The following is a 16,644-nucleotide window of genomic DNA, read 5'->3' as shown; positions in this document are numbered from 1 at the left end:
TTACCCATTGTCCAGCTCCTCCGCCTCCTTTCCAGCCCGGTATTGTTCCAGGAGGGGTAGCACTCAGTGCTCCCGGAGCTGGACATGGGCCACCGGGAGGTCCAGGAGGCGCAGGTCCAGGAGGCGCAGGTCCAGGAGGCGCAGGTCCAGGTGCAGGTGGTGCAGGTGCAGGTGGTGCAGGTGCCGGGGGTCCGGGAGGTCCAGGTCCAGGGGGTCCAGGAGCTCAACCCGGGCATATGACCCCCGGGTTATCGAGTTCCATCACGATCGCTTCCATGTCTACTCGTCCGGTGTCAGGGTCGTCTATCATGGCTAGCACCTCACCTGCGCCACGGCCACGGCCTCGCCCACCGCTTCCACCTCACCCCTCATCGTCTGGTCCATCGCCTGAGACTACCGGGGCTGTGCATCCACCTGGTCCAACGCCAATGCCATCCGCGCCGCAGGAGTCGTCTTCAGTCGCACCTCATCCCAGGCCACCCCCTCCTTCTCCTCCTCCAGGCGTCTCTTTTGCGACTCCTCCGTCTTCTGGGGCTCCTACCACGCCCCATCCTAGGCCTCCACCCCCTCCACCTCCTCCCCCCTCTTCTGCAGGGCCCCAATCTTCCGAGGAGGCTCCTCCCAGGCCAACACTCTCCCATACATCAGCAGCCACTTCTCCTGAAGCATCATCGCCTGGGGTTCCAAGCACGCCGCATCCCAGACCACCCCCACCTGGGCCTCCAGGAACCTCTCCTGAAGCGTCATCATCTGAGGTTCCAATCACGCCCCTTCCCAGGCCACCACCCCCTCCAGCTCCAGCTACCTCTTCAGCAGTATCATCGTCTCCTGGAACGTCAATCACGCCTCGCCCCAGGCCACCGCCGCAATCACCTCCAGGGACTACCCCTGAAGCTCCAGCCACGTCCCCTGCAGCTTCGTCGTCTCCCGAGGTTTCAGTTACGCCTCATCCTAGGCCACCGCCCCCTCCACCTCCGGAAACTACCCCTGCAGCTTCGTCGTCTCCTGAGGTTCCAGTCACGCCCCTTTCCAGGCCACCACCTCCACCTCCAGGCACCTCGCCTGCAGCATCATCGCCTCCTGGAACGTCAATCACGCCTCGTCCCAGGCCACCGCCGCATTCACCCCCAGGAACCTCTCCTGAAGCCCCGGCCACCTCTTCTGCAACACCATCGTCGTCTCCAGAGGTTCCAGTTACGCCCCATCCTAGGCCACCGCCGCCTCCGCCTCCAGAGACCACACCTACAGCTCCATCGTCGTCTCCTGAGGCCCCGGTCACACCCCACCCGAGGCCACCACCGCCTCCACCTCCGGAGACCTCTCCTAAAGCTCCACCATCGTCTCCCGAGGTTCCAACTACGCCTCATCCCAGACCACAGCCCCCTCCGCCTCCAGAGACCTCTCCGGAGGCTCCATCGTCAACTCCAGAGGTTCCAATTACACCCCAACCCAGGCCACCGCCTCCAGAGACCCCAACGTCGTCTCCCGAGGTTCCAGTTACGCCCCATCCTAGGCCACCGCCTCCTCCACCTCCGGAGACCTCACCTACAACTCCATCATCGTCCCCTGAGGTTCCAGTTACACCCCACCCGAGGCCACCGCCACCTCCGCCTCCGGAGACCACTCCCGAAGCTCCATCATCGACCCCAGAGATTCCAACCACGTCTCATCCTAGGCCACCTCCACCCCCACCTCCAGAGACCACCCCTGAATCTCCATCGTCGTCTCCTGGAATCTCAACTACACCTCATCCCCGACCACCTCCACCCCCACCTCCAGAGACCACTCCCGAAGCTTCATCGTCTCCCGAGGTTCCAACTACCTCTCACCCCAGGCCACCACCGCCTCCGCCTCCAGAGACCTCTCCAGAGGCTCCATCGTCGTCTCCTGAGGCCCCAGTTACGCCCCATCCCCGGCCTCCCCCACCCCCTCGTCCATCATCTCCTGAGGCTCCCTCGTCTCCCGAGATTTCCACAGTCCCTTGCTCGACATCGTCATCACAGTCAGGGCCGACTACACATGTCCCGGGACCCACACCATCACATCCACCCTCGTCAGTCCTTCCAGGGTCTTCCTCTGCAACTCCTTCACCTACCGTGACCATTATTACACTGTCCAGTCCCATACCCCATACTCCATCGTCATCAGTCCTACCAGGAATCTCTACGACTCCACCAGTGGAGTCGAGCAGTTCTAAGGGACCAACTACTCATTTGAACACCAGCACACCAGTCACTTCTGCTACCACTCCGACTACCATCATACCTGTGGTACCAACGAGTCCTTCAATCCCAACCACGTCAAGCACTCCTCCAGTGATAGCACATTCTACTGCTCACACCACACACCCTCTGAGTACTACAACGCCTGGGGCTCCAACTACTTCACCTATAATTCCAACTACATCGAGCACTTCTGTAGCTTCGACCAGTACCCCTGCAGGTACGACCACTCCCGGGGTCCCCGTCATCCCACCTATCATCCCAACGACATCAAGCACTCCCGGAGTCCCCGTCACCCCACCTATAATCCCAACGACGTCAACCACCCCCGGGGTCCCGGTCATCCCTCCAATAACCCCAACGACGTCAGGCACTCCCGTGGCTTCACCCAGTACCCCTGCAGGTACAAGCACACCAGGGGTCCCGGTCATCCCTCCAATAACCCCAACGACGTCAGGCACTCCCGTGGCTTCACCCAGTACCCCTGCAGGTACAAGCACACCAGGGGTCCCGGTTATTCCCCCTATAACCCCAACGACATCAGGCATTCCCGTGTCTTCACCCAGTACCCCAGCAGGTACAACCACGCCCGGGGTTCCAGTCATCCCACCTATAGTTCCAACGACGTCAGGCTCCCCCGTGGCTTCAACCAGCACGCCCGGGGTCCCGATCATCCCTCCAATAATCCCAACGACGTCAAGCACCCCTGCAGGTACAACCACGCCCGGGGTTCCAGTCATCCCACCTATAGTTCCAACGACGTCAGGCTCCCCCGTGGCTTCAACCAGCACGCCCGGGGTCCCGATCATCCCTCCAATAATCCCAACGACGTCAGGCACCCCGGTGGCTTCGACCAGTACCTCTACAGGTACAACCACGCCCGGGGTCCCGGTGATCCAACCTACAACCCCAACGACGTCAGGCACTCCCGTGGCTTCATCCAGTACCCCTGCAGGTACAACCACGCCCGGGGTCCCGGTCATCCCACCCATAACTCCAACGACATCAAGCACCTCTCCAGTGGCTTCGACCAGCACTCCCGCAGGTACGACCACACCTGGGGTCCCAGTCATCCCACCTATAATCCCAACCACGTCAAGCACTCCCGTGGCTTCCACCGGTACCCCTGGGGGTACAACCACGCCCGGGGTCCCGGTGATCCCACCTGTCATCCCAACGACTTCAAGCACTCCTGGGGCTTCGACCAGTACCCCTGCAAGTACAAGCACCCCCGGAGTCCCGGTCATTCCCCCTATAATCCCAACCACGTCAAGCACCCCCGGGGTCCCGGTCATCCCTCCAATAACCCCAACGACATCAAGCACCTCTCCCGCGGGTACAAGCACGCCCGGGGTTCCAGCCATTCCCCCTATAATCCCAACGACACCAATCCCACCTCATACCCCAACCACCCCTCCAACAAACACAACCATAACCGTCATCCCAACTCCATCATCAACCCCACCCACATCAAGCAGCACTCCCACCAAACCACCAACAACCCTAACAACCTCCACACTCCCAATCTCAACCCCAACTACACCAGCACCATCAACCACCCCCCTTCCAAGCTCCACGCCCGTTCCAGCCTCGTCATCCCCATCAATAGTAACAGTCACCTCACCCGTCACCGCTCCAGTTCCCCCACCTATAACAACAATCGTGACCACGCCCTGTGAAACCACATCCAACTCAACAACAGCAGGAGCAACTACGCACAGCAGCAGCAGCAGCGGAGGAGCGATCCCCACAAACGGGACGATATCCACAAACCAGACGTACACGCCTCCTCCTATACCCCGACGGGTCCGCAATCTGTGGGACTTCATATAATACACAATGAGAGGGATTGGTCACGGATCTATGAACAGTAATGTTTATTAAGATTAATATTGATGCAGATGATGTATGTACCATTGGAGAAATTGATTTGTTTGTTCTGTTTATCTTATTCACTTGTCTGTGTTCTTATTTTTGGTCTACTTGTTTGTTAATCCATTTGTTCATCTATCTATTTTTCTTTATATGTTCTTCTCACCCCAGTTCTTTTTTCTTCCGAAAGAAAAGAGAAGAAGAAGAACAAGAAAAGAAAAAGAAAAGCACAGAAAAGAATACTGAAAATAAGATAATCACGATAATGATAATATTAATTCTAATGAGAATGATCGAGATCATAATAATCATAATAATAATTATATAATAACCAGCTAATGATATGCATTGTACGGCGTACGTATGTATCTATCTTTGATGCAATGAGTCTGTTCACCTACCTTTTCATCATCATCATACCACTCGAAGGACGTCGTAGTCTACTAATTATACTTATGTACTATATCAGGCTGTAATATCCAGCATGGTGTAGTATAGAATAGACAAAATGGAGTTTACGTGGGGATAATAGGCTAATCAAAAGCTAGATAGATAGATAAATAAAGATAAATAGATAGATGCAACGTGCCGCTATAGCCTAGAAGAAAAGGTTCATAGGCCAACCAGTAGAGTAAGGGAAAAGAGTCATTATAATCAGTCGAATCGGAGCAACCTGACCCCGAATCCAATAAATTGGAGTCTTACATCTGCTTAGAATGTAGAGGGGGAAACAAGAAAAGAAATGACGGAAAGATTAAATACAATACAAAGGATGAGAGTCGAAGAAGATGGCAAAGATGAAAAATTTTCAAACATCCAAGGCGAGCATGCGCTATATTTGAGACGTGAAGAAGAAGAAGGCTGGCTTGTTTAGATGGAAGATAAATAGAACGGAATCTGGGGCATAGAATTGAGAGAGTAGAAAGAAATGAAAAGGCACACTCGCTTGCCGGAGTGGTGGGATGCTGGCTCCCTCCAGCAAGTCGGAGTTGAACTCGCCCGTAAATCTGCCTTCGTCCCGTGCCGTAGATTTATTTATTGGAAGAGATCCCCGCCTGTGGTTCAATGCGCCAAACACCTTACACCAGATATAACTGGCTTGACAAGGAAGACAACCGAAATCAAAACATGTACTATGGCCAGGCAAAGAGAAAACGCAAAGTGAGATCCGAATGTCGACGTGGCTCCAGCGACAAACACATGCAAGGAGAAAAAAGGATTCAACCGGAGGTTGGAAGGTGAGCGAGAGGCGTAGGTAGGTAGGTTGTAAGGAGGTTCGGTTTAGTAGGATGGGAGTTTAAAGAGGGCCCTGTCAGACAAAACAGGGGGGGTCGAATAAAGGATGAAATGAGAAGAAGATGGTAGCGATGCCGAACATCTCTTGCAAGCGCGCAAATAGAAAGGGTATAAGTTTTACATCGAAGCCACTCGGAAAAAGGGGGAAAGAAAAAAGTAAAAAAAAAAAAGCACAAAAATATCTTCAAATCGTGTCACGAGCTGTTGGATCGCAGTAAAGCCTGTAGGGATAGGATGGTTAGTATTGTGTTTCACTATTGAAAGACGGTAGTTTCGGGAGAAAGAGGGCTCGGCATACCCTCTCCATAGCAAGTTCATCGCTCTTGTCCACGTTGGGACCTGTCAGGCTACTGCTACCACGATTCACTGTACTCGTAGCGGTGATGGATCGTGTGTCCATATTCGGACGCTTGCCATCGCCCGTGTGGACGGGATGCATTTCACCGCTACTCGAGATCCGTGACTCTTTGCTCTTCTCCAATAATGAACCGCCCAGGGTGGCACATTTGAGGATGGTCTGCATCATCTGGTTCTGTTTCAACGGTTTCGAGAGATACTCGTCCATCTGGGCTTGGATGCATTTCTCCCGGTCACCCAACATCGCGTGGGCCGTGAGGGCGATAATTGGTGTCCGAGTCAGACCGGACTCCCGCTCGTACTCGCGGATCTTGCCGGTCGCTTCGAAGCCACCCATGACTGGCATTTGGACGTCCATCAGGATGACATCGTAACGACGTTGCTTGACCGCCTCAAATGCCTCTAGGCCGTTGCCAACAACCGAGACATTGTGGTTGTGCTTCTCGAGGATCTTCACGGCCAATTTCTGGTTGACGTCGTTGTCCTCGGCGAGCAAGATGTCAAACGAGCGGGAGTGGTCGGTCGTGATCGGCGTGGAACGTCCTTCCAGGGCCGGCAGCATACCGTTCCCGAGGTCGATGGGCTGACACGGCGTGGTCATGTAGGAGCTGATCCCAAGGTCCAGGGCCGACTTCAAACTGACGCACACCAGGGGGCACACCAGGACGATGGGAACGTACTTGAAGTCGTCGAACGTGCGGAGAAGTCGAGCCGTCGCCACTGAATCCACGATGATCACGTCGTAGGCGTGACCGGATTCCTTGCCGGACGGATCCTGGATCTCCGGGGGCGGGACATGGTCCTCATTCCGCACCACCAGCGGCACGAGGTCGATCTCCTTGAGCATCTTCATGACATTGTCCGCCTGGTGGGCATTCTCGCCCTTGTCGATGAAGAGCACCCGGTGGTTCTTGTACGGCAACAGCTGGTTGGCGATCACGTTCAGCGATTGGTCCGCGAGTTTCACCACACAGGTGAAGTGGAACGTGCTGCCATGGCCGTACTCCGACGTGACCCAGACATCACCACCCATCAGGTTCACCAGACGTTTCGAGATCGACAGGCCCAGACCGGTGCCGCCAAATCGCCGGGTGGTCGACCCGTCGGCTTGCTGGAACGTGTCGAAGATGAGATCAAGCTTATCTTCTTCGATACCGATGCCGGTGTCAGAGACGGAGAATTCGAAGGCGTACTCGTTCATCGCACATTGCTCCCGATCCGACTTGCGGATCGTGAGTTTGACCTCGCCATTCTCGGTGAACTTGATGGCATTGCCGACCAGGTTGAGGATGATCTGACGGAGGCGGAAGGGGTCGCCGATCACGTAGTCGGGGACCGTGTTGTCAACCTGATAGGTCAGGCTGAGGAACTTTTCGTTGGCCTTGACCGCCAGCGTCTTGAGCGCGTTGAACACGGTCCCCCGGACCGTGAAGGGAATGCTTTCGATGACCATCCGGTTCGCCTCGATCTTGGAGATATCCAGGATGTCGTCGATGATCGTCAGCAAGCTGTTGGCCAAGTTGTGCACGACGTTCAACATCTCGCGCGTGTACGGCTTGAGGTCGTCCGTATCGAGGGTCAACTGTGTCATGCCGATGATGCCGTTCATGGGGGTTCGGATCTCGTGACTCATGTTCGCCAGGAACTCGGACTTGGTGCGGTTCGCCAACTCGGCGGCCTCCCTGGCCGCGGTGTTTCGCTGGATACTGTCTCGCAGGTTGGACACCATCTTGTTGATCTTCCGCTTCAGCTCGTCCATCTCACCCGAGGCGTTGACGGTGATGAGCTTGGTGAAATCGCCGTCGGTGGCGGCATCCGTGATCTCGCCAAAGGCTCGCACCTGCGACGTCAGGTTCTCGGCCATGGTGTTCACGTCCTCGGTGATCTCCTTCCACGTTCCGGCAATCCCCTCCACGTTGGCCTGGCCGCCCATCTTGCCATCCACGCCGACATCGCGAGCGACCTTCTTGAGCTCGGTGGCGAACTTGGCGAGTCGGTCCACCATGTGGTTGATGGTCACCTTGAGCGTCAAGATCTCTCCCTGGGCGTGGACTTGGATCTTCTTGCTCAGGTCACCCTTGGCGATGGCCTGGGTCACGTCGGAGATACTCCGCACCTGGGAGGTCAGGTTCTGGGCCATGGTGTTCACGTTATCGGTGAGGTCCTTCCATTTGCCCTCCACGTTGTCCACCTTGGCTTGGCCCCCGAGGGTGCCGTCCGTCCCGACCTCGCGGGCGACCTTGCTCACCTCGAAGGCGAAGGTGTTCAGTCGGTCCACCATGCCGTTGATGGTGCTCTTCAGGTCCAGGATCTCGCCTTGCACGTTCGCCGTGACCTTCTTGGTCAGATCGCCCTTGGCGACCGCAGTGGTCACGTCCGCGATCTCGCGGACCTGGGTCGTGAGGTTGTTGGCCATCCGGTTGACATTCTCGGTCAGATCCTTCCACGTGCCCTCGACGTCATTGACGGTGGCCTGGCCACCCAGCACACCATCCGTGCCGACCTCCTTGGCGATCTTCGTGACTTCCTGGGCGAACTGCCGCAGCTGGTCCACCATGCTGTTGATGATATTCTTCAGTTCGGCGATCTCCCCCTTGCAGTTGGCCTGGACCTTTTGGGTCAGATCACCCTTGGCCACGGCCTTGGTGACCGTGGCAATGTCGCGCACCTGGGTGGTCAGGTTGTTGGCCATGGCGTTCACGTTGACCGTCAGCTCGTTCCACATCCCCTGGACCCCTTCAATCTGCGCCTGGCCCCCCAGGACACCTTCCGTCCCGACATCGCGCGCCACGCGGGTCACCTCCGTGGCAAAGGTTCGCAACTGGTCGACCATGGTGTTGATGGTCTGCTGCAGCTCCAGGATCTCGCCCTGGGCCCGACTCTCGATCTTCTGGCTCAGATCACCGTGAGCGACCGCGGTGGTGACCGCGGCGATCTCGCGCACTTGATCAGTGAGGTTCTTGGCCATGATGTTCACGTTCTCGGTCAGTTCCTTCCAGATGCCGTGGACTCCCGTGATCTGGGCCTGGCCACCGAGTATGCCCTCGGTTCCGACCTCGCGGGCCACTCGCGACACCTCGCTACCGAAGACCTGCAGTTGGTCCATCATGGTGTTGATCGTCCGTTTGAAGGTGGCGATCTCGGGGTCCATCTCCAGGGGATGGATCTGGACCTTCATGGACAGGTCACCGTTGGCCACCTGGGTGATGATCCCGCCAATCTCCCGCAGGGCCTTCTGGAAGGCTTCGTTGGCCTGCTGGTGCTTGCGCAGCTCCCGTTCGAGGAGGACGACATCCTCGTTCTCGACCTTGGTCAACGCGCGACGGGTCTGCTCTTCCTGCTGTTTTAATTCATCGCGGACCTGGGCGATGATGTCCTTCTGGTAGCTGATCTCCTCGGCGAGTTTCTGGACGTGGTTCCGCAGATAACTGATATCCTCTTCGCGCACCAGCCGGGTCCCGGGTTCCAGTTCGTCGTCCTCGTCGGATTCTTCGTCGTCATCCTCCTCGGGCTCGGGGTCATGGGGATCGACGCTGGGTCGTCTGGGGCGGGCGGGTTGGCTGGGATTTTGCTGCTGTAGGATGGAAGATGCGTTAGAACCTTCCCGGGAGGTGGAGCGAGAGAGACCAAATGAGCAGAGGAACTCAGTTTCCCGAGTGCTAGGGCACAAGGCAGACTGAGCGAGTCCTAGGGGGTGTCCGAGGGACGGCTGGTGACTGACAGATTGGAATTCCAAGTGATGCACCCGACGGATCAGAGCTTCTAATTCATTTTCAAACGCCGCTTTCGCTGGGCTTCGGTCCCCGGGCAGTTTGGGAGGTTTGGAGTTGTAACCATTGGTGGTCGAATGGGGGAAGTGGAAGTCGAAGGGAGGAGAGGGGCCGGAGCCGGGGACGTCTCTGGCCAGACCTTGGAGGAGGGCAGTGGCGGCCGCGAGCGTCTCGTCCGCGCCAGCCATTGTGCCTTGGGGACGACTCGATCAAAAAACGGACATAAGTATTGTGGTGTCTATAGAAAGAAAGAAAGATAAGAATTTTTGGTCGAGGGTTTGTTGTCGTTCAAGAACTGTCTAGAGGGTAACGGGTGAGTGGATGAGAATCGGATGGAGAGAAAGGAATCTGCGAGTGTTGTTAAGGGGAGGGGGAAAGAGAGGGGAGGCAAGAGATGAAGGTTGTGGGGGGGAGGAGGAGGGAGAACAAAGAATAGAGAGGACGGGGGGCTAGTAGGGAAGGGGGAAGATTGTGAGGGTGGAGAGGAAGTCGATGGCAGGGTAATGATAACGGGGTCCCAGCTATCAGGTTGGATGAAGAAAGGAAGAAAAAAGAAGAGAGGGCAGAAGGTTCAGCAGCGATACATAACCAAAAACAAAAAAAAGAAAAAAAAAAAAAAAAACGAGTCTAAGAGGGATCGTGGAAAGAAGAAAAAGCGGGACCAGAAGGGGAAAGGAAGGACAGAGAAGGGAAGAGGAAATGAAGGGAGTGGAGACTGGGGGGAGAACAACAAATGGTCAAAGATCGATGAAGAGGAAGAAAATAGCGGATGATTCGTCCAGAAGGAGAGAGAGGAGGGGGGGGGAAAGAAAGCGAGATGATAATGATGTGAGAGAGAGAGGAGGGAGAGAGGGAGAGAGAGAGAGAGAGAGGAGGGGGGAAAGTCAGAGAGAAGTCAGAGGGAAGTCAAGAGAGGGCGGGAAAAATGCGAGGAATCGGATTCTGGGGGGAGGAGAGAGTGAGAGACGAACCTACCTGGTGGTGTTACGGCGAGAGTCTCAAGGCATGGACGGTTCTTTTCCTTTCTTCTCTTCTGATTGCTCTTCCTCTCTTTCTATTGTAATCTCTTTCCTGAGATCTTTGTTGCTTCTCGGTGCTATTCCTTTTCCCTCAAACAAAAGGATATATCAAGTGGATGATGGAGGAATGACGAGGGGTGTCCAGATCCAACCAGTTGAGATTCAGAAGATCCCACAGAGAAAAGGGACGGGAATTGGAGGGATCGAAGGAATAAGGTATTTAGTGGAGGAATAGCGTCAGGAAAGGAATGATTAATTGAGGATTGACCAAGAAGGGGGAAAAAATAAAAAAAAAAAATAAAAAGAAAAAGAAAAGGAAAAGGAAAAGGAAGAGGAAGAGGAAGAGGAAGAGGAAAAAGGTGTAAAGCGGAGAGAGGTTTAGTCAAGGATGGAGATTAACAGTGTATGATAACTTTCATCACAACATACATAATATTTAGTATGTATTTAAGTGCCAAAGAAAATAATGATCTTAATATGGAAAGATTCTCATTGAAAAATGAAAAATAAAGAATGGGAAACAAATGGAAAAAAAGATCCAGCGGGGGAGAAAACCCAAGGGACACACACTGTACGGGGTACCGTGTAAAAACCACTTGACTCGTCCAAAAATGTGACAGTTCAAAGGGGCGAAAGAAACAATACCAATACTGATATAACAATAAAATAACTCCTAACATCGATCAATTAACAAATACAATAAACGACAGATACCTCTTGGTTTGGTTGGTTTGATTCAAGTGGAGTCCCAAGACGAGAACGAAAGAACAAAAGAACACAAGAAAGGTTGAACCAGACACAACTCCCTGGAACCCCCAGGGTAACATGCTAACGGAGATCAAAACCTCGATCAAAACCCTCGATCAAAACCCTCGAAACCTGGAATGTTAGAAACAGACAAGACTGTTCTGGCCTAGTTTATCTAATCCGGGTCAGTTCAACCCAATCTTGTTGGTCAGGAGGAACGCGGATCTCCTCCACTCGACTGCTATGATTTTCTTCGCTTTCAATTTACCTTAATTACGGAGTCTCTGATGGAGTCAATCTATTTATCTACCTGGGGATGGGGAACATTCTCCATCCGTTGATATAAATACTTTGAGTCGGTTGGTCGCGAGCCAGGGACATCTAGCGATACTCAACCAAAATCCCTACAAGGTCAATCTACCAAGACCGTGGAAATCCCCCTCTGTATCCAGTCAAACCCCGGGGTAGAGCCGATGGGATTGTTAAGTTGGTTTTCAACTACCAGGGTGGAGACGGCTCTATAAAATCACCCGGTGCGTGGACCGAACGCACCACTCTGCCGTCTTTTTGACTCTCTACAACCACAATTGCCACGGCTGTTTTTAAGATTATCCCTTAAGATATCAGGTAATCTATACTACTATACGGTATGGTATTCACCGTACAGGACGGTTCCTGACACTGACTCTCCACCATTGCCCTCATCTACTTCGCTGGAGACTCGAAGGCTATCTGGAAGAGTATCCCTCGATTGATGTGGATACTATGTCAAACCCAACCCTGCAAATGAAGCACGGCGATCATCTCCCCAAACACCAACATGGCGATCGCACATCCGTCACTCAACGTCCCACTAACATCGTCTGTAAACAAAAGCTGGAACACGGCGGATACGGAACGGTTGTACCGCGCGGATATGGGATGGCCAATCTAAATCATCCGTGGAGTACTCAGTCAGTGAGATGGTTTCTCTGGCATCATTACTCCGAACACAGCCTGGCTACGGATCAAGCAAATCGATCTCTCCCATTCTCGTGTTCCGGTGGCTTTCTTCATCTCCAAATGAAGTGCCAAGCCATCGTCCAGCAATCACCTTACTAGTCATCTTCTCATCTCCGTGGCAAATATCCCTTGTCTTGAAGTTGACCCAAAGGCTTCGTTCTCTGATATGTTCGGGGATCAGGGAAATAATAACCGATCAGGGTCGAATCAGGAGTTATCAAGGGGTCATTCTCTCGAGATCATTTGGACCTTTCTCCTCTTACTACCTAGTCGTTACGAGTACCGGGTACCTACTATTATTACCACTCATCGCTAATACAGTCCTACGACTTCCCAAAATCTCTACATATATTAAACCAACCACCCTCCAACCCTTGACAACGGTCGCGTGTGGGATCCACCAAATGCACGCAAGACCAATCGACGCTGTCAGGCTGGAAAAGACTCCCTCCCTCGTCCAAGGCCGCCACATGCAACTATTCCCGATTAGGGCCATGCATCCCAAATTATGTAAGTCGAATTAATGAAAGACTAGAAACTAAGAAAAAAAGGGCAGAAGATCATGCCTTTGTGGTTCTTAGCGGTTGTGACCTGACTCAGGAGACACAGGGTTCTGGGGTGTTTTTGGTCATCGCGGAGAGCATGTGGGAATGGTACTTGTGTATATTGGCTTTTTTGAACCCACCATCTTCTAGCTCTTATGGACTGGGGATCTCACTAGCCTTGCTGGATGATGAAGCTTGATAAGAGAGGACTAGATATGCTTTGATATTATAGCTATATGTGGAGGTTAAATGACCATCCCAGTGTGTGCCGTGTATATCATGGGACATATATATCATGGAGCGACTCAACAGTACTATGATACTGTTGACCGCCATGAACACTCTCCAACTCTAAACCACCATAAAAGCAATAATCTCCTCCCACCTATATCCAAACATCATACAGCAGATCCATCCTGATTGCTGCACTGCTTGCTTCGGTTACGAGGCTGACGGGAGTCGGGAACCTTGTTCCGCGGGACTGTAGTCCGTACCGGGATCTGGCGACAGATACAGACAGGCCCAGGATCTGCACGGTCCTAGGATTAAATCGTAAGTATCATCGGATACAGCATGTGAGACGAGCGTTCTGTTAGACTGGCCTGGAATGAACCAAGTATATACATGTCTATATCTGTGGAAACCGGCTAGAGCAGTCATGGAATCACCGATTCTACCACATTTAGGCATAGGAATCAGCTGTCATCCCCGTGATAAAGTCCCACGCATGATGTTCATCGAGGGGTTGCCAGTCCGTACGGATCTGTGATCCTTCAATCGAGATCATGGGACAGGACAGGAGTCTAGCTCAGCTGAGACGTGCGTCGACCTTGCATGCGCCGGCGTCTGTATTTTTGCTGGTTTAGAACCAAACCAGGTCTGTTAGCCGATGTATACAACGACAGGAGGGTTAACGGCTAAAGCATGCAGATGCGTGGCTATAATCATCCATTCTCATCACTAGAAGAGTCCGACCTATACACTATGATAATTATGCGAGATATGTATGCCTGAGTCATCTGGATTAATGATGGCGGGGTACTGGTCACGGGATGGCGGCAGTGGTGCGCACCGCCTACCGTAAAGTGACTCGTTGTGCCCGCCAAAAAAGAGTCACAATTCGGCTTTATCGATATCTGAGTCAAAAAACGCCCCTCTCCAGATCTCCCAGGTTTGGCCCGTCCCACCAGCCTCCTTCCTCCGTCCTCTTCTCCTCCAACTCGCCTCCTACCGCGTCCCCCCCCGTGTGGACTACGATTCTAGCCATGGCGTCCGATATGACGAGCCCCATCCTGGACGCCCTGTCCGCGTCCGATGCCCCGATCCTCTCCAGCACCGCCTTCCCCTCCACCCCCTCGTTAAATATCAAGAGCGCGCTCGATCGGCTAGCCTCGCGGGATATGGTCAAATATGATACAATCGACAAGGAAGTCGTCGCCTTGACCAAGGAAGGCGACGAGATCGCCGCCAATGGCAGCCACGAGGCCAAGGTCTTCCAGGCGGTGGTCGCCGCCATGGACGGGTTGAAGATCGGCGATCTGCCGGGGATTGTCGGCAAGGACAACGCCAAGCTGGGCCAGGGCAATGCCTTCAAGAGAGGCTGGATCAAGAAGGACAAGGACCTCCTCCGAGCGACCGCCGAGTCCATCGTCGACGAGACCCGCGAGCAGCTGCTGACCGTGCAGAAGACCAACACCCTCGACGACCAGAAGGCCCTGACGGACCTGAAGCGGCGGAAACTGGTCTCGATCCAGAAGGTGATCACCTTCCAGATCTCCAAGGGCCCCAAGTTCGCGCGCGAGTTCGTCAAGGAGGAGACGGACCTGACGGCCGACATGCTGGTTAACGGGTCGTGGAAGTCCGCCCACTTCAAGCCCTACAACTTCAAGGCCAAGGGCGCCCCGACCCCGGCCGGCGCCTTCCACCCGCTCAACAAGGTCCGACAGGAATTCCGCAACATCTTCTTCGAGATGGGCTTCGAGGAGATGCCCACCAACCGCTTCGTCGAGACGGGCTTCTGGAACTTCGACGCCCTCTTCGTCCCGCAGCAACACCCCGCCCGCGACCTCCAGGACACCTTCTACATCTCCGACCCGGCGACAGCTGACCCCCCGCGCGAGGACCCGCCCAACGACCCGCACCAGCTCCGGTCCGCACAGCTCACCTCGTCCAGCACCACCACGCCCGAGAAGCCCCGCGACTACCAGCAGTACTGGGACAACGTGCGCCAGGTCCACGAGGAAGGCAAGTATGGCTCCATCGGATACCGGTACCCGTGGGACCCGCAGGAGTCGCTGCGCCTGGTGCTGCGCACGCACACGACCTCCGTCTCGACGTACGTCCTGCACAAGCTGGCCGCCAACCCGCGCCCCGCGCGCTACTTCAGCATCGACCGGGTCTTCCGCAACGAGGCCGTCGACGCGACCCATCTGGCGGAGTTCCACCAGATCGAGGGTGTCATCGCCGACTTCGGCCTCACGCTGGGCGGCCTGATCGGCTTCATGGAGGTCTTCTTCGCCAAGATGGGCATCCACCAGCTGCGCTTCAAGCCTGCTTACAACCCTTACACCGAGCCCAGCATGGAGATCTTCGGCTACCACGAGGGTCTGGCCAAGTGGGTGGAGATCGGCAACAGCGGCATGTTCCGTCCGGAGATGCTCGAGTCGATGGGTATTCCTAAGAATATGAGAGTTTACGGATGGGGGTTGAGTTTGGAGCGACCTACCATGATTAAGTAAGACCCTTTTTTTCATTTTCTTTCTTTGTTTTGCCTCCAAGGGGAGTATCATCAGAAACAAATACTGACAATCCTAGATACGGCGTGAGCAACATCCGAGAACTCCTCGGCCACAAAGTCGACCTCAACTTCATCGAGACCAACCCGGCCGTGAGACTGGAGAAGGACTAAGCTTGTGGAGATTAAAAAAAAAAAGGGTCATATTAAGATAAAGAGAGCAGAGCTAGACAGATGTGACGGGAGTATAGAGCTGTCTTTTCACAGATTATGATATTGTTTTTCTTTTCTTTTCTTATTGATTTGTTATTTCTTCATTGAAAAGCACGGGTTTATGAGATTACGCGGATGACAGACAGATACAGTATAGTGTGGTAGATATCTATCTATCTACTTTTTATAAAGAGTAAAAACAGAAGGGAATCAAGACAGAAGTACGGAGTAGACCACTGCACTTATATATCTTGCTCACGGCAGACCTCATCAACCTAGACCAACCATCTACAGTGTCTACAGCTAGCCAGCCAGATATCCAACATCATGCCACGAAGTACAATATATATATAAACCATATTCTATACAATTTATATATTTCCCATCTAGAAAACGAAGAGAAGAAGATAAAAAAAAGAGATGTCCCACCCGTATCTGTGCCCCAGCGCAAAATCTCCGCAACAGTGGCTCTTCAGCAGGCAGTCAAATTCAATATCCGGCTTTGCAAAGACAACACTACGGATAGTATTATACTTTGTCATTGTCTTACCTCCTCGCTCATGGGGCTGTAAAAGGTAGATGGATGCGGGTGAGCGCTTCCGATCTGTTTTTTTACTACGAATGAGGAGGTTTGATGGGCCGTTTTTTTGCCCCCTTAGGGGAATTTGGGGGGTTTTTTTTGGGTGGGGGATATATGTATGTATACGATGGGGAGTGGGCACTGCTTTGTCTCTTGAGTTGTGTATACCGGGGAACGGGGGAAAGAAGAAAAAGAAAGTTGGGCTGGTGGATTACAGGGCTCATAGAAAATGGTGATAAGACCGTAGGAAATTGCATGGGCAGATCAATAGATAGCGAGGGGAATAA

At 53.7% G+C, this 16,644-nt stretch overlaps 3 protein-coding genes across 3 annotated transcripts; 2 read left to right on the top strand and 1 right to left on the bottom strand.

Moving 5' to 3' along the window:
* Window positions 1-84: 84 nt before the first annotated feature.
* On the top strand, window positions 85-4,000 carry P168DRAFT_325332 (uncharacterized protein; the record flags this gene model as incomplete). Its single annotated transcript, XM_024840987.1, has 4 exons — window positions 85-213; window positions 298-997; window positions 1,054-1,976; window positions 2,225-4,000. 4 exons carry the CDS (start codon window positions 85-87, stop codon window positions 3,899-3,901), a joined length of 3,429 nt encoding a protein of 1,142 aa, XP_024695060.1. The 3' UTR covers window positions 3,902-4,000.
* A 1,421-nt stretch (window positions 4,001-5,421) lies between these two features.
* tcsC (putative two-component osmosensing histidine kinase (Bos1)) lies at window positions 5,422-9,862 on the bottom strand. The gene is made up of 2 exons (XM_024832563.1): window positions 5,689-9,862; window positions 5,422-5,611 (listed from the first exon to the last, which is right to left on the bottom strand). The coding sequence occupies exons 1-2, from the start codon at window positions 9,703-9,705 to the stop codon at window positions 5,585-5,587; spliced, it is 4,044 nt and encodes a 1,347-aa protein (XP_024695059.1). The 5' UTR covers window positions 9,706-9,862; the 3' UTR covers window positions 5,422-5,584.
* A 4,109-nt stretch (window positions 9,863-13,971) lies between these two features.
* Window positions 13,972-15,971, top strand: P168DRAFT_325330 (phenylalanine--tRNA ligase subunit alpha). The gene is made up of 2 exons (XM_024840986.1): window positions 13,972-15,564; window positions 15,645-15,971. Exons 1-2 carry the CDS (start codon window positions 14,096-14,098, stop codon window positions 15,736-15,738), a joined length of 1,563 nt encoding a protein of 520 aa, XP_024695058.1. The 5' UTR covers window positions 13,972-14,095; the 3' UTR covers window positions 15,739-15,971.
* The last annotated feature ends 673 nt before the right edge of the window (window positions 15,972-16,644 follow it).

Source organism: Aspergillus campestris, assembly GCF_002847485.1.
Source record: "Aspergillus campestris IBT 28561 chromosome Unknown P168scaffold_3, whole genome shotgun sequence".
NCBI lineage: Eukaryota > Fungi > Ascomycota > Eurotiomycetes > Eurotiales > Aspergillaceae > Aspergillus > Aspergillus campestris.
This window is presented reverse-complemented; position numbering and strand designations above follow the sequence as displayed.